The sequence below is a fragment of the Gigantopelta aegis genome, chromosome 3, assembly GCF_016097555.1.
Source record: "Gigantopelta aegis isolate Gae_Host chromosome 3, Gae_host_genome, whole genome shotgun sequence".
In the NCBI taxonomy this organism is placed as follows: Eukaryota; Metazoa; Mollusca; class Gastropoda; order Neomphalida; family Peltospiridae; genus Gigantopelta; species Gigantopelta aegis.
This window is the reverse complement of record NC_054701.1, coordinates 84,616,670-84,642,811: the sequence shown is the minus strand read 5'-3', so window position 1 is coordinate 84,642,811 and position 26,142 is coordinate 84,616,670. Positions and strand designations below refer to the sequence as shown.

General features: G+C 37.4%; 2 protein-coding genes across 3 annotated transcripts; one reads left to right on the top strand and one right to left on the bottom strand.

Annotated features, from left to right (window-relative positions):
* Positions 1-375: 375 nt before the first annotated feature.
* LOC121369213 lies at positions 376-14,260 on the top strand. Of its 2 annotated transcripts, XM_041494145.1 has the most exons (7): positions 458-497; positions 813-841; positions 3,296-3,454; positions 3,824-4,068; positions 4,906-5,044; positions 8,364-8,717; positions 10,003-14,260. In XM_041494145.1, exons 3-7 carry the CDS (start codon positions 3,355-3,357, stop codon positions 11,079-11,081), a joined length of 1,917 nt encoding a protein of 638 aa, XP_041350079.1. In that variant the 5' UTR covers positions 458-497; positions 813-841; positions 3,296-3,354; the 3' UTR covers positions 11,082-14,260. The 2 variants fall into 2 exon arrangements, with proteins under 2 accessions (XP_041350078.1, XP_041350079.1); XM_041494144.1 differs by lacking the exon at positions 813-841 and having other exon boundaries at positions 376-497.
* Positions 14,261-16,105: 1,845 nt separating this feature from the next.
* Positions 16,106-26,123, bottom strand: LOC121366369 (DNA-(apurinic or apyrimidinic site) endonuclease 2-like). The gene is given in 7 exon segments (XM_041490847.1): positions 16,106-17,673; positions 18,514-18,583; positions 20,040-20,183; positions 20,498-20,639; positions 20,642-20,680; positions 22,984-23,067; positions 25,980-26,123. Coding segments are annotated over 7 exon segments (1,767 nt in total). The 5' UTR covers positions 26,095-26,123; the 3' UTR covers positions 16,106-16,500.
* Between the last annotated feature and the right edge of the window lie 19 nt (positions 26,124-26,142).

The following is a 26,142-nucleotide window of genomic DNA, read 5'->3' as shown; positions in this document are numbered from 1 at the left end:
ATTTTTTGGCGCCTCCCCCTCCCCGCTAGCTACGGCCCTGAACCACCAACATTGAAAACAAAGAACATTGACAAAAAATCTCAGTGACAAAATGTGTTTGATCTGTCTTTCATTGCCTAATATAGTTTTTAATAAAAGTTGGGACTTTTTTCCTGTGACTTTTTTTCCTGTGACTTTTTTCTATGACATTTTCTACTTGTGACTTTTTTCCTAGATTCCATTAATTCACTGTTCTCGGCAGACAGCTGGGGGGGGGTGGGGGGTATGCCCAGGTCAGCGTGCTTGTATCTTAATTGGATTTAAGTATGGAAATCAAGTTGAAATGAAGACTGCCATCACTGAACCGTCACATATTTCTTACAAAGCAAAGGGAAACAACTCACAAAGTAAACAAATGACAGTGACACCTGAAATTGACACACTTTTACCTGGCCATTTTATTTTTAGTATCAGCAATGGCGGATGACGCAGGTAACTTTTCCATTTGAAAATAAAAGGTGAGGTCATTTTGTTATTGTTGGAAGTACACATACTGCGTTTATAAAAACAAAAATAAAGTAATAGGCCTTGCAGTGTATTTTTAATTAGTGAAACAAGATAGCCACAGAACGTAGTGATTTATGGATCATAAACAACGAGCATTTCTCACAGTACAAGCCGTCGTGGGTGTTGACAGTTACGTATAGGAAGTAGGCCTAACATAAGTGTTAACTACACTGTTTATTTATATGTAATATATATTAATAATATAGGCAAGTCTGCCTTACCCCAGCCACCCCAACAATTTATTTATTTTTATTTGTTATGTTTAGGTTACAAGGACTGTTCAAGAAAAATCAAGGTAATGTTCATATCTTTTGTGAAAAATGAGACATTTTGGACTTTCTATATAAATTGTAGATTTTCTCCACAAGGGCATGGTGCAAGTCGTCCTTATTCGTCTCTGCCCCCCCCCCCCCCCCCCCCACACACACACACTTTAACAAATTTTAAACATATTTGTTAGAATAGTGTTGGGTTAGGGTTATGGATAGTTATATACAATAAACCTTTTACAACATTTTATTCTATAAAACCTACATAATGTTGATGTTTTGTCATCTAACATCATTACGTCCCACCCTGCATCGGATAGAGATTCATGGAAACAATCACAACTTTGCCAAAATACACTTTAAACTCTGTGTTGTGCAGAGATACAATTATGATTGCAGAAAATGTTTTTTTTTTGTCATTTAGATTCAACTATTAGGTCTCAGATGTATCAATAAAATCTGACACAGGATTTAGAGAAATTGGCTACTAAATTGACTTGGGCCACTAGTCCGAACAGACATAGAAAGTGTGGTTCTTTCTAAGAAAAGTATTGACTTAATGTACACCTTGCACTAATAGGTCACTGCGACCAATTTGCAAAAAGTTTTAAAAAATAAAATATGAATTTTCCCCAGTAGGGAAGTTTGAACATATCATAGCCTTTGATACTCTGATTATTTCTGACCTGATTTGAACAAGAACAACCATAATAGGTTACACTCACTTTACATGTAGGTACAGTGAAACCCCTCCAAACTTGACACCCTATGTACCAAGTAAAATGTCCAGTTATTAGAGGTATCCAGATTAGAGAGGTTAATATAAGTTCTGTACTGGTTTTAAAAAAGAGACCATGAAAAACATCCAGTTTTAAGGGAATTCCAGTCTACAGAGCGTCTGGTTTTGAGAGGTTTTACTGTAATATGTTAAATTGTTTTCTTTAGGGAATGTACCAGTTCCAACACACTGACTCACACAATAATTGATTGCTGTAATAGGTTAAATTGTTTTCTTTAGGGAACGTACCAGTTCCAACACTCTGACTCACACAATAATTGATTGCTGTAATAGGTTAAATTGTTTTCTTTAGGGAACGTACCAGTTCCAATACTCTGACTCACACAATAATTGATTGCTGTAATAGGTTAAATTGTTTTCTTTAGGGAACATACCAGTTCCAACACACTGACTCACACAATAATTGATTGCTGTAATAGGTTAAATTGTTTTCTTTAGGGAACGTACCAGTTCCAACACTCTGACTCACACAATAATTGATTGCTGTAATAGGTTAAATTCTTTTCTTTAGGGAACGTACCAGTTCCAACACACTGACTCACAGAATAATTGATTGCTGTAATGTGACTGCCACAGTGACGTAGTGTAGTGTTGCGGGGCTGTTGCCCCGGGGACAAAATTCTGGACTGGTGGAAGGGACTTGGGGAGTGCTAACGGTCCACTGGTTAGGGGGCGCAATATTTGCCTTGCCCCGGGCACTGGCAATCCACGCTATGCCACTGGACTGCCATACTTGTTTATGAAATAGTCCGACCTCATTATTATCTTTCTTTTCCTTGAAACCTTTTAGTTATATCCCAATCAACTGACTCCATACATGGTTACAATAACTCAGAAATCATCTACATGGAATTAATGGTCAAACAAAGCACTTGTGTGTAGGTGAATTGGGCATACATGTAGTATAAAAACTGACTACTTGTTAATTTGTACATATTAAAGTTTGTTTTGTTTAATGACACCACTGGGCTACACCTCGCCCCTACATAATATAGATGTATCATTTCCAGTATTGTATACTAGTATATGCATAGTGATTTCCCTAGAAATTTGGCACAGTATGGTAGACCAAACACTTTTGGGGCATTTTCACCATTTTCAGGGCACTTGTTTTTCATTAAAAATACACAAAAATTAATTGAAATAAACATTAATGTAATTTATGTGCTTGTTTTAATAAATGAATGGCAAAAGATATAAAAGGCAATTTTTTTTATTAATTAATAATAACATTTTGGGTGTTTTATAAGGCAATTTTAGAATTAATTACTGAAAAAGGCATGGTGTTGATTAAGGCAAGATGGTGCTAGACTATTGAGCCATGGTGCTGCACCATGCTAAAACAAGCTAGGGAAAACACTAATGTATGTATAATAATAACATTAACTGTCTCACCATAGATCAAATGATCTATTCTGGCTGAGTCCATAATGATGATGTACATTGTGTCAGCTTGATCCCCTGCATTTCAGTTGCTGCAGGTTATACACTGTAATGTCTGTTAAATGTATTTTATTACATTTAAACAAATTCGTAATGGGTTTTTTTTTTCTTTCACATTATGCTTTATTGGTATTTTTGTTTACTTACAAGTGTACATTTTTGCACGGACTGATTTTAAACTAGTGTAATTAGTCTGATTAACACATTTGAAATATAATTTATGCTTTTTTTTCTTCAGTTGTGGCTGTCACAAATGTAGATATATTCATGTAGGCTGTTGTGAACTTCACCAGTGACATGGCTAGGTTACCATGGAAACTGTCGACCATTATGTTGATAAAACTTTGGGTTTTATCTTGTTGGCTGGGAGTTGGCTTGAGTGTGAAGACTTTACCTTGTAAGTTCAACTATTTTTGTGTCTTTAAAATGGTTTTAAAATGTCTGTAGAGTTCGAAAATGCATGTTAAAATTTCTTTCCCACCATTGTGTAAGAGTAGCCTACCCCGGTATGTGGCATCAGGATGTTTCTGTTTCTGTATTTCAACCACCTTCCATCTATGTTTTGATTATTATTTTTGTTCACACTCTGTTTTTAACCAGAATTCAAGAATTATCTTATAAAGTTAGTGTGGGAAATACAATTTATTTATGTAACCATTTATCATAAACCATGTGGGTAATAAATATCCATAAATGTACCTCTCTAGACTCAGTAGGGGACATGTATTGCTTTTGCAGTACTCTCAGAATGCTTGTTTTCTTACAGTCTGGCTTGACAGCTACTTGAACTGTACTGGGCCAACCCGGCTGCTCTACAAGAACGAGCGCGCCATCATCTATGGCCAGGGAGCGATTGAGTCTCGGGAGAGTCCGCAGAACTGCAAGCTGACGCTGAAGACGGAGAACAACTTTGAGAGGACGTATTTTCGCATCCAGATCAAACAGGCGCTAATCAAGGAGTGCACTGTCACCTTCACCATCTACGACCGCGAGGTCAGCCAGTCGCCACTGGTAAGACTTGAGGGAAATCTTTATGTCATTCATTTACGACCGTGAGGTCAGCCAGTCACCACTGGTAAGACTTGAGGGAAGTCTTTATTTCATTCATATATGACCTCGAGGTCAGCCAGTCGCCACTGGTAAGACTTTTGGGAAGTCTTTATGTCATTCATTTACGACCACGAGGTCAGCCAGTCGCCACTGGTAAGACTTGAGGGAAGTCTTTATTTCATTCATTTACGACCGCGAGGTCAGCCACTGGTAAGACGTGAGGGAAGTCTTTATGTCATTCATTTAAGACCGCGAGGTCAGCCAGTCACCACTGGTTAGACTTGAGAGGTCTTTATGTCATTCATTTACGACCGCGAGGTCAGCCAGTCACCACTGGTTAGACTTGAGAGGTCTTTATGTCATTCATTTACGACCGCGAGGTCAGCCAATCGCCACTTGCATGACTTGAGGAAAGGTTTTAAAGCTGCCGTCTTGACAATGTTCTTTATTTAACCTTTTAGAATTGATCATGTACTTACTATTCTACTTATTTTTTGTGCTTATATCCTATTAAGGTTCAAGCACGCTGTCCTGGGCATACACTTCAGCTATCTGGGCTGTCTGTCCAGGACATTTGATCAGTTGTTGTCATTGGTTAGTGTGAGAGAAGAGGGTGTAGTGTTCTTATACCTACCCATTGTCTTCCAACATTATATTATATTGTGAATTATTGTTTTCATAATTTTAATTATTAAATTTGTAATTTGCAAATGGCCTCTAGAAAGCGTAATATGTAATAAATTCTTTTTCTTCTTCTTAATGTTATTCTTATAAAAAATTGATTTCTATGCATTACAGGATTCGTATGACTGTAAAAAAGGGAAGGGCAACTATGAGTTCATTTACACTTTGTCCGATACGGCCGTGTTTGAACTGAAGAAGAACCACCAGAGAGATATTTTCTATGATATTGAGATCATAGTAACACCCCTTGTTGGTGAGTATATATGTGCAAAACTACAATAAATAAATTGCTTGTATTAAAATCTCTTTAAAATTATTTTAAAAAAAGGACAGAATCTTGTTTCATTTTTTCAGTGAAATATATATTTAAAAAATTATCACCACAATAAAATACCTCTAAAAGTGTAGGAGAAATTAAAATAAATCTATTTTGTTTAAAGATGGCTTGAAGAATTCATTTGTAATATTGATTATGGTGTCAGAATATATAATTTTATAACTGTTAAACATATGAACAACTAAATACTGGTTAAACCAATTCAATAAATACAGTTGAACTAATTCACATAGTAAGGCAGGGCCGTACCCTGATCAAAATCCTAGGGGCACCACTTTTTATAAACAAATGAAACACTATACAAATTAAACCCTGCGATGTGTATGCTATTTTCTGGAGTAAAGAAAAATATAAAAAAGTGAGATTCTCAAGAGGGTACAGCCCTATAAGGGTGGGAGAACAACTGGCGAAGATGAATGAATCTACCCAAAGACGTTTCTGAATGAGTCCATTCTGGGAATATTAACAGAAATACTCTTTAAACCAATTCATTAAATACATTTGTACTGTTGGTCTATAGTGAGGGGAGGCCCAACTTGGGAGAATAATTTTGGCCATTATGAAGGAATCTATCTAGACAGGTTTCCGAATTAGGCCATTCTGGGAATATTAACAGAAATAAATATTCTTTAAACCAGTTCAATAGATATAGAGGATTCGTCACGAGTGCTTTTTAATATGGAAGATATCAACTGTTTCTATGTTAATTAGTATTTGTTGAGGCTCTGCTGAGACAAATACCGATTAACTAGACAAGGTTGTTATTTTACATATCTTAAAAATACGAATACCGGTACCATAATTTCACGTGTATAGCCTGCAAAATTGTCTCCTGCTGCAGATTATACAATCCATATTTTTTATTCAGTAACAATTTATTGCCAAATGCGGTGTTGAGACAAATTAAAAAACAAAAACATAATATGTCAAAATTTAATTGATCTGTTTATATTTGACGAACACGTAAACTGCAGTGGATATATGGCACCGCACACACATTAATCCCACCCACTAAAGTCAGAGCCCAGTCTCTCTATTTCCATGCTCTTCTAGCAGTTCAATGGTAAAAACAACTCTCTGTGTGAGTGAGTGAGTAAAAGTTTTACACGTGCGTATATACCACGAAGGTTTCACGCACGCCTGTCACGGGCTTAATCTCTGACTTTCGCCAGTGACTAAGTCCGGGCCAGGAGGGGGGAGGGGTACGTTTGAGGTGGGCGGAATTTGGAATAAAAAATTTAGTGGTCGGTCAAAGACCTAAGTCCTAAAATCCTAACGACATTCTACACTTCTACACATGTCCAGACTAAGAATTTAAAACCAAAAGTTTTTGACTGCTCGGCCTAAAAGGTTTTAAGGTGATTTGAGCAATTGATCGGGCACCAAAGTAAAGTGCGTTGGACTATTTATAAAAAAATAAACATAAGAATTTTGAGCCGCGGCCGAAATTTTTTAAAGTCCAACTAAGCCCAAAAAAAGAAAATGGAAGTTGGTGTCTACTTTGGCGAGCCTGAAGATTCCCGGAGTAGAGGCAGGAGATGTTGGCGTCGTAGCAAAGTACGCACTACAGCACCGTAGTCGGGGCCGCAGTCCACCCGGATCATCTTGTGGATGTTCTTGTTGTCCAACTTGGCCGGAAGTATGACTTGGCGGTAGGTCTTGTCCCTCTGGTGCGTCACGACTACGGTGTCATGAGTTCCAAACATCTTGTTGTGGAGTTCGTATTTGCTGCCGTCCTCCAGGGATCTCCAGTCTGTGTTGAGGTGGCTGCCTCGTAGCTGCGTCGGGTCAGTCGTGTCCCCCTGCATGTACTGGTGAAGTTGTTTATTCAGTCCGTTCACAGCGACGGTCCATTCGGACTCTTCAGGGGTAGCGACTACCGGGGCTGGTCTCTCGGCCTTGGCTGGCCGGTCGGTCGGTGATGTTGCCTTCCTTTTTTCTCCAACGGTGGTCGATCGGGCCGATGGCGAGGCAACTGGCTGTACCAGAGATACCGGCCAGTTCTTCCTGGGCCATGTGACGGTCGGTGATGGAGGGTCGTTGGGCGTCTCACACACCGCAGTGTTGAGCTCGTCCAGTTCGGTGGCCGACGGTTCCCTTGGGGCTGGTCGCGTCGTCTCAGGTTGGACTGGGGGCGGCGTCGCAGAAGGGACTCTCTGTGTTCACTAATTTGCCAATGTAAGCTAACACTCAGAGCAAAATAACAATGCAAGCTGTATGCGCATATCAGTAATTAAGCTGACAATGGCTGGTAGGGTCTCCAAGAGCACTCGAGTACTTGGGCACGGGCACGGGCCGAGTCTAGCAAGACTCGAGTCCGTTCACAGGACTCGAATACCCATACAAGGTGGAATACAATGATCAACTATAATGAACAATGTAGGGCAATAATTTTAGCAGTAAATAATCAAGGATATAAGGTACACAATTATTATATGATCATGCGCTAGTTTCTCTTTTTAAACTGGCCGTCCGTCAAAACACTAAACATATCAGCAGGTTTCTAAATATAGTACAATGGCATGATTTGACATCCATGTTGAGTGCTGGAAGTAAGATGCATAATGTTGTTTCATTTTATTCCTTAATGTCATCATCATCTAGTGCAAGTGTCGGGTACTTAGGTCCGAGTCGAGTTGGACCCACGCATACTCATAATGTTGTTTCATTTTATTCCTTAATGTCACCATCATCTAGTGCAAGTGTCGGGTACTTAGGTCTGAGTCGAGTTGGACCCACGTGTACTCAAGCCCAATATTTTGGACTCATGTTTTCCTCATCAGGCCTTAACTACGCAAGCTAATTTGGGCTATGTGTTGGAGCGGGCTATCCGATCATCTTTTTTACACAATAGCCATTTATTACCTAATGCAGCTTATTCAGTGCAGTGGACTATATGCATAAAATTACAGTAGCTAATTCTATTTATCCTATAACACTGATAAATTAACATTTTATTTTTATGTTATAAAATCAAAGTTCTGAAGTTGCCTCACCAGTAATATGACATCATTGCAATTAGCACAAATGTAGTTTGCCGTCACATACTTTTTAACTAAATCTTATCAAAATGTTACGCTTATTGTCTTGTTGGCTGTAAACAAATGACCCATTGACAGTAAAACATTATTAACCAAGTTAATAATGGTAAATGTCAAATGGATTTATGACAAGGATATTATTGGCACGTTATAGGATCAATAGTTGTACTAACATATTTCCTCTTTCCCTGCAGTGAGTGGAGGCCCTGGCTGGGAGAATGACTTTGGGCGAGATCAGGGAATCTACCCGGAGCAGTTTCCAATTGAGGCCACCCTGGGAATAGTAGGAGCGGCCCTCGGCGTGACCCTGATCATCATCGTCGTGGTGACGGTCAAGTGCTACCGGAGACAGAAGGCCAAGCACAGCAATGGGGAGGAACACGTGGTCGGCTTCACCAACACCGGCATCAGCTACGAGCCAAAGGGCAATCTGAGCGACATCTCGGCAGCGACGTGGTCGACAGACATGAGGTCCACCAAGCCGAAGGATCCTCTCAGTATGAGGATGGCTCGACCCAGCGAGGATGCCAACAGCGTGTTTGACAATGGTAGGAATACTCTTATAACCTGTACCAGCCTCCCATTAGAAGTGGGGGTGGGACGTAGCCCAGTGGTAAAGTGTTCGCTTGATGCACAGTCGGTTTGGGATCGATCCCTAAAATGGGCCCATTGGACTATTTCACGCTCCAGCCAGTGCACCACGACTGCTATATCAAAGGCCATGGTATGTGTTATCCTGTCTGTGGGATGGTGCATATAAAAGATCCCTAGATGCTAATCGAAAAAAATAACTCATGAAGTGGCGACAGCAGGTTTCCTCTCTCTACATCTGTGTGGTCCTTAACCATATGTCCGACGCCATATAACCATAATTAAAATGTGTTGAGTGTGTCGTTAAATAAAACATTTCCTTCCTTCCTTCCCATTAGTAGTGGGTGTGTTTGGTTTTTGTGTCAATAATTTCAGTTTTGTGTTATCTAAAAAGAAAAGAAGTGTTTGGAAATAACAAAAAAAAACATTTTAAGTTAAAAAATGTATTAAAAGTTTGTTTTATTTAATGACACCACTAGAGCACATTGATTTATTAATTATCGGCTATTGGATGTCAAACATTTGGTAATTCAGACATATATAGTCTTAAAGAGGAAAACCTGCTACTTTTTCCATTAGTAGCAAGGGATTTATTATACACTCCATCCCAGTCAGGATAGCACATACCACAGCCTTTGATATACCAGTCATGGTGCACTGGCTAGTACGAGAACTAGCTCAATGAGCCCACCGACTGGGATCGATCCTAAACTGACCGCACATCAAGTGAGCACTTTAACATTGGACTATGTCCCACCTTACTATACTATACCTTTATACCCTGTACCATTAGAATTGGGTGATGATTTTTTTTTGGTCAATAATTTCAGTTTAGCTCAATCTAAATAAACAAAAATATTCTATTTTAAGTGCAATTTTAAAAAACAATGGTCGGTGTAAAAATAAATTCTTACCTTTAGTGAAGAATATTGTTTGCTTCATGGGAAATACAATTTTTTATTTTATTGTTTTATCCTAATATAAACTGTATATTTGATTATTCTTTTGTTAATTTGCCTCTACTAGGTGGAGATCTGTTATCACTCTGATAAAAAAGAGCTATTCTTAAGTTCTCTATAACATTAAGGCATTTGTAAGAATTAGTTTGGTTCATAGCACAATGTACTTGATACATGATTTTCATAAAGCTTTATCACCTTCGCAAGAATTGCTGAATCAGTTGAAATTGTAAAGTAGTTTATGCTTCATTTTCACATAATATGTTTTTCTTTTGTTTCTTAGACACGACATATAAAGGTAGACCAATTGCCATGGATTCCCTTCAGAAACTTGCCGATTCAAGCCGTGGCCAGAGACGAGGCTTTGACCGTCGTGATCACAACCGACTGAGAGGGAGAGATGCAGCAATGAACAGAAGTAGAGACGCCTCGTTTAATCGGGACGATTCCTTCAACAGCGATCAAGAGGAGCATTCTCCTAGACTGTTTGTTGAAAGAATCCTGACTTCGCGCGTGAAGACCACACCAAGAAAATGGGATCTTGAAGAGGAAGAGGAGGAGGACCTGAAAGATGAAGCTGTTGGTGATGATGACTATAATGAAGAACAGCATTCCGATGATGATGATGATGTTGAAGAGGAAGACACTGAAGAAGAGGAAGTAACTGAAAAGAAAATGGAAGACTCTGAGGAGGAACAATCAGAGGAAGAAGAAGACGACGAATCGGATGGGAATGAAAAGCCACCAGACTACAGGAATGCGACTCAAGACATTCCAAGTATCTCCCAAGCCAGAAATCCGGTTCATCCACAGCATCAACCCCAACATATGCAGCCGAGTGAGCATCCACAGGAGCATTTCATGAGCCTTCAGCCACCACAGTATGTTCCTCAGTACATGATGTATCCAGGAGCAACAGCACAAAATCAGTATATTACTGCACCACCAGGACCAAACCAATATGTAGCTGCACCACCTGGACCAAATCAGTTTGTTGCCGCACCACCAGGATATAACCAGTCTGGTAATGCACCATCAGGACCAAACCAGTTTGTAGGACCACCACCAGGATATAACCAGTCTGGTACAGTACCATCTGGATCAAACCAGTTTTGTCCAGTTCCTCCAGAGTCTGCAGCTCGACCAGCTGTTGGAGAAGAGAGACGAGTGGGTGACAGGGAGGCGGATCTTCCAATCTATTCTTACCTCGCCCAGCGTGGCTGTGTGCCACTTGGTGGTGGTCGGGAGTCACCGGTGAGTGTCTCCAGTCAGGGAGCAAGCCGCCACGTCATGGCGACAGATGAACCAGACCAGAGCAGCATGCCCCAGCTTGACAGTGGTGTGGAACTCATGAGGAGATAGAAGTATTGACGTTTTAGCAAAGGATTTGGTTTTTTTAGCAATTTGTTGGTCGTTCTAAATTCCATAGATGGACATTTCAAGAAAAAATTATTTTTATAAATTTGATATGTGCTAAGTGATTGTTCTGTTGCTTCTGTCATAGATTTTTAAATATGGCACTCATGGTAGATATTACAATAATTTTATATATGGATATAAATCTTAAGTGACATTTAAACAAAGCTTTTTTGTAACAATTTCATATATTCCAAGTGATTGTTTTAATGCCATAGATTTTTTAACAATGACACTGTACACATGGATAGAATGCCAAGTGTATAAAGTATATTCAATGCATCAGGTGTATAAAATGTTCAGTTAGAATTATAAACTGCTATCTAATTTAAATCTTTGTTGGTGAATACAGGATAAGACTTAAATAATTTAGAAAAATAAATTTTGACATGTTGAACTAATGTTTGCTTTATGAAATAGACATTGGGACGAGAACACTATAGTACATGCAGAGTGCAGTTTAATCAAATGAGTAACCTGAGATTAATGACATTCATTTCTTATCTCAGTTATGATTTTACTATTAAATAGCAAAATAGTGTTGGTATAGTTAAATGTTCATTCAGTCATTCTGTTTTCTGTCATTTTCATATGTGTAAATAATCATATCCTCATCAGAGATTTTCCTTGTAATTAACATTCCGAACAGAATATATATTTTTTTAGTCTGGTTTAGCTTTATTTATGAAGTCATCTATATAGATAACATAAAGCTATAAATATCAGTCATGAATCAAGGGGGGTGATTGTGGGAATGCATGCCCCCACCCACAAAATTCAGAATGCCCCAAGAATACAATAATGTATTAGGTTTTTACATGGACGTTTGACATGTAATATCTTGATTGGTTTGGGAGTTAGTGTATTTTGTTTTACTGTGAGAGCCCTTTCTAAGCATCATACCCCCATCTTGATTACTGTAGATGCTTCCTATAATTTATAAACATTCTGCATGTGGAAATTTCAAAGAAATTTGCCTTTTATTATCTTTACAATATTTTCTTTTACCTATATATATATATATATATATATATATATATATATATATATATATATATAATGAAAACATTATTAATGTGACATGAATAAAAAAATATGTTAAATGTTATAACTATAGATGTTGCTTTTTGTCAACAAAAATAACTTAGTAAAGCATAAAATTTCATTTAACTAAATCTTTTGAATTTGACAAATACATTTGATATTAACTTTGCCCCAAATCTGATCCAACAACTCCCAGAAAATGGTATTGATAAACCTTTATTTTTGTTTGTGTACTAATTCGGTTGATTTCATTTATAAATATTTGCTTGGATTGAAATACAATAATAATTTAACCATTGCATAACATAATATGCCAGAATTTGTTTAAATGTTACTGTGTATCATTGTGAAAGCATGTGAATACTCAGATTATAATAATTACCAAAATACCTTGTTAAAATGTTGATTAATACACAACAAAAAACCCATCTATTGCAGTTGGTCAGTCATATTCCAAATCTTGCAGTATATTTATAGGACATTAAATAAGCTTCCATTTCGTATCAGGTTTATGTTGTGAATGAAATATTTTTCAGTTGTCACGAGCTTTAGCGAATGACATTGAAAATTATTTCACGAGGGACATAAACACGATACAAAATGGTAGTGAGCTTAATATCCTCTTTATTACCCATAATCGATCTTAATTTATATCACTCAACTCGTTTGGTTGACATCCCTGTAAGGTTGTAGTGCACCAATAGATGATGTCACAAAGTATTACGTCCCACTTGGCGTTCTAGTGGGACATATTACTTTGATATGTACCAAGATATTTTTTAACCATATGGGTAATAATTTTTATTATGTAACCAGTTAGAAAATATTTTACCCCTCCCTCTCCACCCTGTTACACACCATTCTAGGTCACTTGCCAGTAATGGTAAAAATGTGACTCCTCCAGTTGTCACTATAATAGTATATAACAATATGTGACACTTCTCTAGTTGTCACTATAATAGTATATAACAAAATGTCACACAGATCTTGTTTGTCATGGTTGTCATGGTATCAAAGTTCTAGGTACATGTTTAAAAACAACAAAATCGGTTTATTAAACAGGGCTTCTAGATTATGGTAGCCCCATTCTCATGGCTAATGATATTCAATGTTGGGCTAGTAAATAACTAACATTGTCATGCCCGGCGGCTAGAGAAATTTTCTTTGTCAAATGTTGCAGTTAAGTCTATTTTGTAAATATGAATATCCTGCCCCCACCCCACCCAGCAATCTTAGTGTTTTTAAGCTCTGTCTCCCTCTTTAGGTGACATATTCAATCATTACTATTATTTAGTAAAATTATGTTAACTTAAAATAATCTTGGGCTAGTGAATTTTAAATTATGGCTAGTATTTTTAAAATACTGATTCCCATGGCTAGTGGATTTTATAAAAATTCCAGAAGGCCTGTTAAAACTAGTTGTTTTCATTTTGCATAATATGAAAGTCTTGTAACTTGTGGTTGTAAAACTGCATTATTATTAATATTAAAATAACATTCTGTACCTAGATGGAAGTCATCCTATATTATGTCGTATACATGTATGTAATTACTTTGTCATTTGCTCAGATTAGCATAGTACATTCCATATTCACATTTATGTATTGATTTACTGCACATTTGACGTAGTATTGTAGATATGTGCAGTGATGTAAGGTGGTTATGCAGTATAACCATTAATTTACGCAACACTCAATTATTCAGACAATTTTTTTTCTGGGCAAAAAATTAATTTGTAACCATTTCTTTTTAGTAATCTGAAGAACAAAACCATTACCATTTAATTTTTAATATGGTACTTCTGCAATAGAAAACTAACCCCCCCCCCCTCCCCCCGACTCCTAAAGCTCATTGTACATACATGTACATATAACTTACCATGATTAAATTTTGATTGATGCTTGTATATTTTGTGCATTATAAAGTGAAAACATATATTGTTGTATAACTGTGCTGTTTTAATAATATACAAATATAATGTATTGTTTTACACATTTTTATACATTTTGATTTACATTACATGTCTTATTAAATCAGTGTTATTCACTTTTGAATGAAATAATAAATCTGATGATGAAAAATATTGGTCTCTTTATTTCTTTTAAAATTACATTACCCAGTGGTAAAGTGCTTGCCTGATGCACAGTCCATCTAGGATCGATCCTTGTCAGTGGGCCCACTGGGCTATTATTTGTTCCAGCCAGTGCTCTATACAACTGATGTAACAAAGGCCATGACACATGCATGTACTATCCTGTCTATGAGATGGTGCATATGAAAGATCCCTTGCTGTTAATTTAAAAAAAAGAGTAGTCCATGATATGGCAACAGCAGGTTTCTTATATCATCTATTTTAAGGTCCAGATTATAGGTTAATGGTTAGTTACTGGCCTTGATGGTGTCGTGGTTAAGCCATCGGACATAAGGCTGGTAGATACAGGGTTCGCAGCTCGGTACCGGCTCCCACCCAGAGCGGTACCGGCTCCCACCCAGAGCGAGTTTTAATGACTTGATGGGTAGGTGTAAAACCTCTACACCCTCTTCTCTCTCACTAACCACTAACTCATGGCCTGGACAAACAGCCCAGATAGCTGAGGTGTGTGCCCAGGACAGCATGCTGGAACCTTAATTGGATATAAGCACAAAAATAAGTTGAAATGAAATGCATGGTTAGTTGTTAAAAAGAAGTTGGTTTAGTGGTCTTGTATACGGTCTTATACCTCCCCACAGAACCACTATGTATACGGTAAGTTGGTTTAGTGGTCTTGTATACGGTCTTATACCTCCCCACAGAACCACTATGTATACGGTAAGAAGTTGGTTTAGTGGTCTTGTATACGGTCTTATACCTCCCCACAGAACCACTATTTATACGGTAAGTTGGTTTAGTGGTCTTGTATACGGTCTTATACCTCCCCACAGAACCACTGTATACGGTAAGAAGTTGGTTTAGTGGTCTTGTATACGGTCTTATACCTCCCCACAGAACCACTATGTATACAGTAAGAAGGTTTAGTGGTCTTGTATATGGTCTTATACCTCCCCACAGAACCACTATGTATACGGTAAGTTGGTTTAGTGGTCTTGTATACGGTCTTATACCTCCCCACAGAACCACTATGTATACGGTAAGAAGTTGGTTTAGTGGTCTTGCATATGGTCTTATACCTCCCCACAGAACCACTATGTATACAGTAAGTTGGTTTAGTGGTCCTGTATATGGTCTTATACCTCCCCACAGAACCACTATGTATACGGTAAGAAGTTGGTTTAGTGGTCTTGTATACGGTCTTATACCTCCCCACAGAACCACTATGTATACAGTAAGTTGGTTTAGTGGTCCTGTATATGGTCTTATACCTCCCCACAGAACCACTATGTATACGGTAAGTTGGTTTAGTGGTCTTGTATACGGTCTTATACCTCCCCACAGAACCACTATGTATACGGTAAGAAGTTGGTTTAGTGGTCTTGTATACAGTCTTATACCTCCCCACAGAACCACTATGTATACGGTAAGAAGTTGGTTTAGTGGTCTTGTATACGGTCTTATACCTCCCCACAGAACCACTATGTATACGGTAAGTTGGTTTAGTGGTCTTGTATACGGTCTTATACCTCCCCAAAGAACCACTATGTATACGGTAAGTTGGTTTAGTGGTCTTGTATACGGTCTTATACCTCCCCACAGAACCACTATGTATACGGTAAGAAGTTGGTTTAGTGGTCTTGTATACGGTCTTATACCTCCCCACAGAACCACTATGTATACGGTAAGTTGGTTTAGTGGTCTTGTATACGGTCTTATACCTCCCCACAGAACCACTATGCAAAGCTGGAAACTACCAGCCTTAAATTCAACAGAGCCAAAAAGTCTGGTTTCAATTCCTTTGATAAATCTTTAAAAAAACTAAAACACTTTGATACATGGTAATATATTTATTATCCATTATTTGTTGCAGATTGGAAAACGTTTGGGTTGGAGAGGATACTGATGGCATTTCTAAATAAAATTATATTTAAATCAACAAGTGTACTACATATATTAAAACAATTTCAGCAGATTCACTATACTAGGCATAAACTAATAATTATGATACTGCAAATCTCCACTCCCCCACCCCCCATATTTGATTAATTCTGAACCAACCCTATCACATACACTCCATGTACATACATATATACACTTGTGAAGACAAAATGTTCAACAAATATTTGAGGAAGTCGCTAGCCTTCACTAGCCAGGAGTCAAATCCTACTAACACACATGGGCACATAAACCTTAACACACACTCTACTATTTCTAGTCTTTTAAACGTTGTCATCTTTTCTTTCTGTCTATCCATTGAAAATGATCACACCTCGACTCTGGGTTTGACTTGAGTCCTTCTCCCCGGGCACAAGTATAGAACTGTTTACCCTTGTTGGGCCCCTCTTTCTTTACCGTCCTCAAAACACAAGGTTCCCTGTGCCCTTTGCAAAGAGGAGCCTTTCCAGGGCCCCCGAGGAGACCCTTCCATGCCTGAGCAGCAGATTTGTGTACAGGTACAGGCAGTGTTACCATGGTTATGTCGGAATTGGTCTCCTTAAGACTAGGTGATATTGTCGTTGATTTTTCAACCGAGTCTGATGTGTCTTTAGATTCTGAAGATTGAGAAGAAAAACTTTTATTGTCATTTTTCTGCAGACCTGCTTCTGATGTTTTGGACGTAAAAAAACTATTGTTTTTTTCAACTTTTTGGTTGCACGTCTTTTCGGATTTACAAATGGTTTTAGCACTGGAACTTTTTTGGAAAAAATTCATCAAATTTCCTTGTTTAGCACTGCTATCAGACTTCTTATTAAGCTTAGCCTTCTTACGTGGACTTCTGTTACTAACTTCTGATGATCTTTTTTTCAAATTAGGACTGCAAGTTACTTCAGAACCCGAAGAAGATGATAACTTATTTTCCTCTTTTTCTGTGTCAGCTTGTGAATTCACAGATTCCTGTGAGCTGTTGGTATTTTGAGAATCAGAAATATTATCATCGACAGATTTGTCTTTTGTTTGAAACTTCTTAAAATAACAAGATAACTTTTGCTGTTTTCCTGAAAATTCAGGCATAAACTTTGTACACGAGGGCGGACATTTCTCGGCTGGGTCGCCACGACAACACAATTCCACAACAACAGGACAGTGATCCGAACCATCAACCTCTGCCAAGATGGTGCAGTCTGCCAGACACTGATTGGCGAGATCGGTGTCGACAAATATGTAGTCCAGACGTTTTCCATAGTTTGTTTGTCTGGCTGCAGTAAGCGTGCACCAGTTGGTGTAGGCGTTCTCCTGGTCTGGGTAAAAATAACGAAAGGCGTCGACGAACAGGCCACCTTTTGTGTGGGGTGTGGTTCCAATGTATAGCTCAGTGTCTTCGCATACTGTTAAAGTGGGATCTCGGTCTTTCTCCCACAGGAACTGATTTACCCACAGTCGACTGGGCTTACGCAGAAATTCCTGCAAATTAAAAACAAATGTTTTATACAACTATGAAGATGGTGGTACAAATGATCTCTCCTGCTCCTGAGAAAGTCGCAAAAATCACAAATTACAAAGATCATGTCATTCAGTTGGAATAAACCCAACAATTTTAAGATTATCATTTCAATAATTAAATTTCTTTTAAATAACTTGTTTAGCATTAACTTTTAAATAAATTACAGAATTATTTTGAAAGCTCAACATGGTTTATTATGAAAACCCTCCACCCCAAATCAAGAACAAAACACTTTGCAGCCAGACAGCAATAACTGCTGATTCGGATCTAGCTCAGTGGTAGTGTGCTCTCCTTAGATGTGATCGATCACAGGCTCCATCTCCATCGATGGGCTCATTCCCCACCCCCCACATACATGTACCAGCCACTGTCCCATGACTTGTGTATCAAAAGTTGTGGTTATATGATGTCATGACTGATGTTGCCATGTCCCAAGTTGCCATTTTATTGGCATAGCCTATTTGGCAGCAACAATTTTTCTCCAAAATATCAAAATAACCATTATTAAACACCAAAATCAAGGCGAGCTGAAGATCACTCTCCTAAAATGGTGAGCAATCGCATGAAGTTTCAAATAAAATGTATTAAACATGTTATTGCCAGGCAAACAATGTGTCACTCTCTTAAAACTTGGTGGTGAGAAGAGAGCGTAGACTAGTGATAGTTTAAATAAACATTCTTTTCCTTTGTGATAACATTGTATACTTCACAGCATTCACAGTACATTCATAGCAGAGTAACTTGGTCAGTTCAGATTGTTTTAATACTAGTGCGACAGGTAAAACAGAGGAGAAACCCACCTCACAGTTAGGGTCACAGTGATCTTGCTTCTTGTGAGTTGTGTTGATATCTCCCAGAACTATGACATGACTGGAGACAAAAGATAAGTACGTTAATTTTATTCCAATATTAAAATCAAACACAGGATTCAATTACAGTATAGACACCTCACCACCATTCCCTATGCCATTACTGTGTGTAGCAGCTAATGTCTAGTCTACTTCAAAAATAGTGACCGTCTTAATTAAAATATTAAAAATACTGAACTGTCTTTTGCAAATTTTTCTTTAATGATTACAAGTACATTGACCTCTGTAGTACATGTATTTAGATAACCCAGTGGTTTGAACTTCAAACTTCAATGAAGTTATTTGTTATTTTTATTACTCAATAAAAACAACTGTACAGTATCGTGGTATTCTACTTGTACCATAATTTTATATACATGTACACTTTAACAGCAAAATAAGTTGGTGTTTGGCTCAATGACTCCACATTTCTGTGGTCAACATATTGGTATGTTGCATGTCAGTTACCCAGCAACTGCACTTCCTTCACATAGTTTTCTCTATATGATACATATATGTTTTACAAAATTTATGTTGACATAGAACTTGAACTGAAATTCATGCTCATGTGAATGGTGGTGTGCAATATCTAGTCTGTATGATTTAATCGGTTATTAGCCAAATATGAATTGAAATTCAGTTATGCATGTTTTGTACTTTAAGAGATAACCATATGGAGTTTTTAGATTTGCGGGTATTCATGTATATTTGATCTCGCAAATGTCATTTTTGACCGAAGGACTACGGTCAAAAATTAAACATTTGCCATCATCAAATAGACAACACACCCGAAAATCTAAAAACTCCATATGGTTATGTCTATTGTAAACTAATAGTTTTTCTAAGGAACTAACTTTATATTTTGTATTATTAAAAAAGAAAAACTTGGCTACAATCTAACTGTAGACCCTTGAATCGTCAAATGTTCCAATTACTATTGACGTCAGTTTCTAATGACGTCATTAGCTTTCCGGGTGTTATTTTTATTTGATCCCGGAAAAAGAATGTAATTAACCAATCACAAAATAGGGGTGGGTTGAACCTAAGTCGTAGAGTATTCACTTGAGCTTCTCCAAAAGAATAAAACCGTAAGACATTCAAACGAGAAAGAATAATGGAGCTTTAAAATTGACACCTCATCATTGTTAACGTTTATTTCAATTTTAAAACCAACGATCAGAATCTTTAAAAGATAAGTGTGTTTTGAAAGCCATGCTACAAACAGTTGAAACAAAACTCCTGGACATATCCAGTTATACTGATGCAAGTTTCGTCAATTCCACCAGCCCTCTGTCTCGGCTAGAGAATATTTTGTCAGGACTAGTAGAAATGATCAACTGTATTAACTACCACACATAGGGCACTAGCCAAAGCTTCTGCAAAGGCTAGTGACTTTCTCAAACATTAGTCAAAACACTGCTGATGTAATTTTATCCTTGTTGTCTACTCTTGGTGTAAACTGATTATTGCACACTTGCCTTCCACTGTCGACCAGAGCCTCCGCACGTGTTTGTAGCAGGGCCAGGAACTTCAGTTTGTAGTGATGTCTTTCCTCACTGTCAGCAGCCCGTGGTACATACACGTTAATAACCGCAAGCTCTTTCACACTGCCGTCAGATTTTCTGTAACGTAAAAATTAAATTAGTGTTACTGACTTTCACTGTTCACAAAACTTGAGTACCATTGAAAACCATCAGCCTAGCAAGGATATTGCAGTATGACATCATACAAGATACACGACATTCTTTATAAGATGCTAAATATATTGTGTAACATTAAAAACACATTTCTAAACTCTAATTCATAAATAAATATACATACAAATTTTCTTACAAGCCTTGTTTCTAATGACTTCACAAATGAAAATATGCTGACATCCACCTCATGTAATATTAGTAACACATTATTACCCATGTTTCTGTTGTCATGACGATACCTGATTCTGTGTTGTGTAATTACTGCTCTGCCCTCCGCGTCCAGTGAGTTTAGTTCCTCTGCACTGAAGTCGAGGTGATTACCATAGCAACCAACAGATCCCTGTGCATCTGTAGTAAGCGTCCCTGAAAGTCCCTCTTCGCCTTCACAGGAGTAACAGATTCCTTACAATATATTGCCACCCCTGAAAGTAAGAACAAGTCAATCACAGTGGTATCAAAACCATGAAGTGTTCTGATCTTAAAATAATGTTCAGGAATTCATGTAATATTTAATATTTTGCTACACATATACAGACAGGGTATATACATGTAGTACATGCATTTAACAGAACTGGAAAAAAACTCATTGAAAAATATAGAACACTAGAAACAAAATACTTAATTCTATTATTTTACTAATCTATTACTTTGTCATATTTTAAAATATATGCTATATATATTTTTTAATAAAGTAGGGTTTTTTTGGTCAATGAGCAGAACTGACAGGGAACACACAGAAATGTTGTTCAAAACACACAATATGCTTTCTGATAATCAATTTCACAAACACGTCATACACTTTCTGATAATCAATTTAACAAACACACGATATGCTTTCTGATAACCAATTTCACAAACACACCATACACTTTCTGATAATCAATTTAACAAACACACAATATGCTTTCTGATAATCAATTTCACAAACACACCATACACTTTCTGATAATCAATTTCACAAACACACCACATGCTTTTTGATAATCAATGTCACAAACACACCACACGCTTTCTGATAATCAATGACACAAACACACCATACGTTTTCTGATAATCAATGTTACAAACACACAATACGTTTTCTGATAATCAATGTTACAAACATACCATACGTTTTCTGATAATCAATGTCACAAGCAGATACACTGAATTTCAGGGAATTATATAGTCTTATACTTTTGTCCATGTCCTTAATTAGTACCAGTATTCTAATTTCCAGAACTGATTCCCACAACAATTACAAGAACATCTCCAATCAATTGATGACCACCGAAATGATAAATACATGTGAAACGGACAAAACAATTGGCTGGAAAACATTTTCAAATGCCCAATGAGCATGAAGTGTGGTTACTACCTATCAGCACTGATAATACTAAGGAAATTGGATAGGCTATTCCTAGATAAATTTACCTCTTAAACAATTCAGGTGTATTCATCATGGAGCTGTACCGTAGCTGTACATGTACATGTAATAGACACACATACATTGTATTTTATCGGTTTCGGTGGTGTAGTGGTAAGCCATCGGACATAAGGCTGGTAAGTACTGGGTTCTCATCCCAGTACGGGCTCCCACCCAAAGCAAGTTTAACGACTCAGTGTAAGATCACAAACTCTCTCACTACCCTGGACAGACAGATGTGGTGTGTGCCCAGGACAGCATGCTTGAACCTTACTTGGATATATGCATGAAAATAAGTATAACACAAACATGTATGTATAATATATGTTATAAGATACCATCAGCTTCAAGTTATTAATTCAGCTTTCAAATGGGAACTGGGACAAATGTATTGTTATGACTCATGCTATAAAGATAGTGTGGGAAAATACAATTCATTAATTTTTTCCACTTATACCTTATACTTATATCCGATTAAAGTTCAAGCACTCTGTCCTGGGCACATAACTCAGCTATCTGGGCTGTCTGTCCAGGACAGAGGGTTAGTCATTAGTGAGAGAGAAGTCAGTGTTGTGGTCTTACACCTACCCATTGTGTCGTTAAACTAGCTCTGGGTGGGGGCCGGTACCGGGGTGCGAACCCAGTAACTACCAACCATATGTCCGATGGCTTAACCACTACACCACTGAAACTGGTAAAATACAATTTATTTATGTAAGTTTGGGTATAATTTCCACCCCCTAACAATATTTGTTACAATTAATGTAAGTTTAGGGTTAGGCTTAGGGTTAGTTATATCCAATACCTTTTTAGACATTTTGTTCTATAAAAGCAACTTAATGTTTATATTTCGTAATCCAGTATCACTACGTTTTGCCTTTGAAAAATTAGACATTCTGACTATTCTGTGTAAAATTTCCTCCACAATGGTGCTTTTGTTGGTGCTTTTGGTAGAAATATAGCACAGAAGACACATTGACAATGAGGCATTATGGGACTAAAGGTTCATTTTATTCCATAGACGCTCGGTTCATTCCGTCAAAATACACTACACCTCATGAGATTTATAAGTATTAAAATGCAGTCTCACTTGTTGATCCACTGCGTGGATGAATGGATACAGTGCTCAGCGAAAGTCCCGATGGTCTTGAGTTTAAATCCAGACCCAAGCACTATGTCGTTTGTAGTGTTTAATGCAATGTCCACTTGATATCGCTAATCAAATACCCCAAAGAGGGTGCGGGCGGAAACCTTTCCAAAGTTTGTAACTACAATACATTTATTATAAACCATATGGGTAATAAATATACACAGACTCACCCGAATAGCCACTTCTTTTCCTGGAGAAACTGAAATAGGAGTTGTAACCCTCAACCACTGCAGTCTGCTCATCTAACATGTCACCTGAAATAAATGTATCGACATATACTAAACATTTTTACATGAACCAATGTGTCCAGTGTTTGACAGGCGGGTACCAGACATTTCGCCCCCAAGCCAGTTTGCTCCAAGCCAGTTCGCCCCCAGGTCTGTTCGCCCTCAGTCAGTTCGCCCCCATGTGCCTAACCAGTTCGCCTAAAAGTTTGGGGCGAACTGGTACATGAGGCAAACAGGTCAAACTGTGGGCGAAACGTCATGGATTCCAAACATACACATAGTGACATACACATACACTACAGACACACACAGACGAATCATAGTCACTTCGTACCCAAGTCATATCGTACCATCCATTTCGTACCATGCTGCCTGGTCATTTCGTACCCTAGTCATTTCGTACCTTGGTCATTTCGTACCATTGCAAAAAGTCATTTCGTACCCAAGTCATTTCATTCCAGTATATAGAAAACGAATTGACTATAGCATAAAAGCAGTGGGTTTTGTTTTAAAACTTTATTTTGACAGTTTGAAAACCAGAACACGTACCCATAATACCTGTCAACTGTTATTTCCATTTTACCTGACAAGAGCCGTATATGGTATTTACTACTAACTGACAACTGCGATTTTGTGTGAAATGGCTCCAGATAATTAGTCAAAAACAACATAATGGACCAACAAAATATTATTTATTTATTAGTTCTTCTTTTCAAGCTTGCTTATTTGCATCTTATTTGTTTAAGAAATAAACAATAACAACCATTAAAACATTAACTACCTTACTGATTGCCAAATTAGCCAATTGCTAATGTTTATACAAAGTGGCAATAATTTTTAGTCTTTTGTTTATAAAATATCTCTTAAATTAACCACAAATTTGTAATTTAATGTTATTTTGTAAAAGATATTACCGGGATAATTGTTATAAATTGTTATACCATGGTACGAAATAACCAAGGTACGAAATGACTAGGGTACGAAATGACTTTTTGCAATGGTACGAAATGACCAAGGTACGAAATGACTTTTTGCAATGGTACGAAATGACCAAATTAGGTACGTAATGACCATGGTACGAAGTGACTAGCAACCACACACAGAAGTATGTCGATCTCGCCCTGTGTCGATCTCGCCCTGGCGAAGTCGCCCCGGGTGAGTTCGCCAAGACTTATTTTCATCGTTAGGCAAAGTTATCATACATATTAGACTTGCTAGAAGACATATATTACAACATATATTATAGTATATATCTACTGTCATTATCAGCATGTTTTTGTGCCAAAACTACAGGGTTATACCACTTATACTACTATTTTTGTGTTGGGACACGCTGTGGCGAGATCGCCATATTTACTTCCGTGTTGCATGTCTGTTTAGCGAAGTCACCAGTACATTATAACTCAACAATATTCAAGTTACAAGCAGTTTTATGTTTACTGCATTAAGTAAATACATGTGCAGTAGTCATGTTTTGATTTTCTTGTTGTAAAATGTAATACATTGGTAGTTTACCTTTCTGACGATTTCACTTGCAAGCCAGGGCGAGATCGCCAGGATTTTTCTTGTTTAAGTTTACAGTTTATTATAATAAATACACGTAAAGTACACATTTATGGTTTGTTTTCATCATGTAATGTAACATTTTTTAAGTTTACATTTCTTATTATTTCACTTTTTCAGGATGTGGCGAGATCGCCAGGATTTTCTCAGTGTAGCATTTTTATGTTGGGTGAAGTTGTCACACGTTACTATGCAACTATTTGTCATAAGTGCACACTTTGATGTTCAATTTGGTATAATAAATATATGAACAAGACAACATTCATTTATTGTTTTGTTTTTATTGTGTAATGTGCAATTTTTTAATAATAAATACATAAACAGTACTTACTTGTTTGTTTTCTTGTATAATGTGATATATTCGTAATTATTAGTTCTGTCCATTCCACTTCAACAAGCTGTGCCAAATCACTATGATTTTATTGAGTGATGCATATTCGTTTATTTCATTACAGTAAATAAATAAATGTACAGCATTCACAATTAAATTGTATGTTACTGTGAGTGAGTACATCCTTTGGTTGAAACTAAACAGTGGTAAATGTAAATGTAACTGTAAATAACTATTGTAAAATAAAAGCTTGATAGTGATATGAATTAATATTGAAGGTCAAAGTGTAGTGTGCATCTGAGAAAACGGAACTCACAAAACATCGTCAGAAGTGTAAACTACCAATGTATTACATTTTACAACAAGAAAATCAAAACATGACTACTGCACATGTATTTACTTAATGAAGTAAACATTAAACTGCTTGGAACTTGAATATTGTTGAGTTATAATGTACTGGCGACTTCGCTAAACAGACATGCAACACGGAAGTAAATATGGCGATCTCGCCACAGCGTGTCCCAACACAAAAATAGTAGTATAAGTGGTATAACCCTGTAGTTTTGGCACAAAAACATGCTGATAATGACAGTAGATATATATACTATAATATATGTTGTAATATATGTCTTCTAGCAAGTCTAATATATGTATGATAACTTCGCCAAACGATGAAAATAAGTCCTGGCGAACTCGCCCGGGGCAACTTCGCCAGGGCGAGATCGACACGGGGTGAGATCGCCAGGCTCCCACACACACACACACATTAATCTCAACACAGCTGTCACAGGTGTGCATACCCAAAATACAAAACAGATTTAAAAAAATAAAACAATCAACCTCAGCCGAAATCGTCTTTATTACCTGACATGTCATTTGGGAAGAGGCGAAATGACAAATAGTTGGGGGCGAACTGACACATGGGACGTACTGGTCAAACTGGGGGGCAAAATTACTTGGTCTTGGGACGAAACGTCTGGTAACTGTTACTGTGTTAGGGTGACTTCCCATACTTTTCTGATATGACAACTCCTTTTGGACTTACGTGTAACTTTGGTTTCTTGCAGACATATTATATCTGCATCTAATGAGTCAAAAAGTAACTTGAGGGAAACTTTGCTTGCTCTGACTCCATTTATATTCCAAGATAAAATTTTCATTTTGGAGCAAAAGGAAACCGGAAACAGAGTTCCTGTGACCACCGTAAT

Excerpts from the sequence above, each read along its gene's own strand:
- LOC121369213 (XM_041494144.1), top strand. The coding sequence starts at position 3,355 with ATGGCTAGGTTACCATGGAAACTGTCGACCATTATGTTGATAAAACTT. Across the intron at positions 3,455-3,823 it reads GAGTGTGAAGACTTTACCTT|TCTGGCTTGACAGCTACTTG; the intron begins GTAAGTTCAACT and ends GTTTTCTTACAG. Across the intron at positions 5,045-8,363 it reads CATAGTAACACCCCTTGTTG|TGAGTGGAGGCCCTGGCTGG; the intron begins GTGAGTATATAT and ends CTTTCCCTGCAG.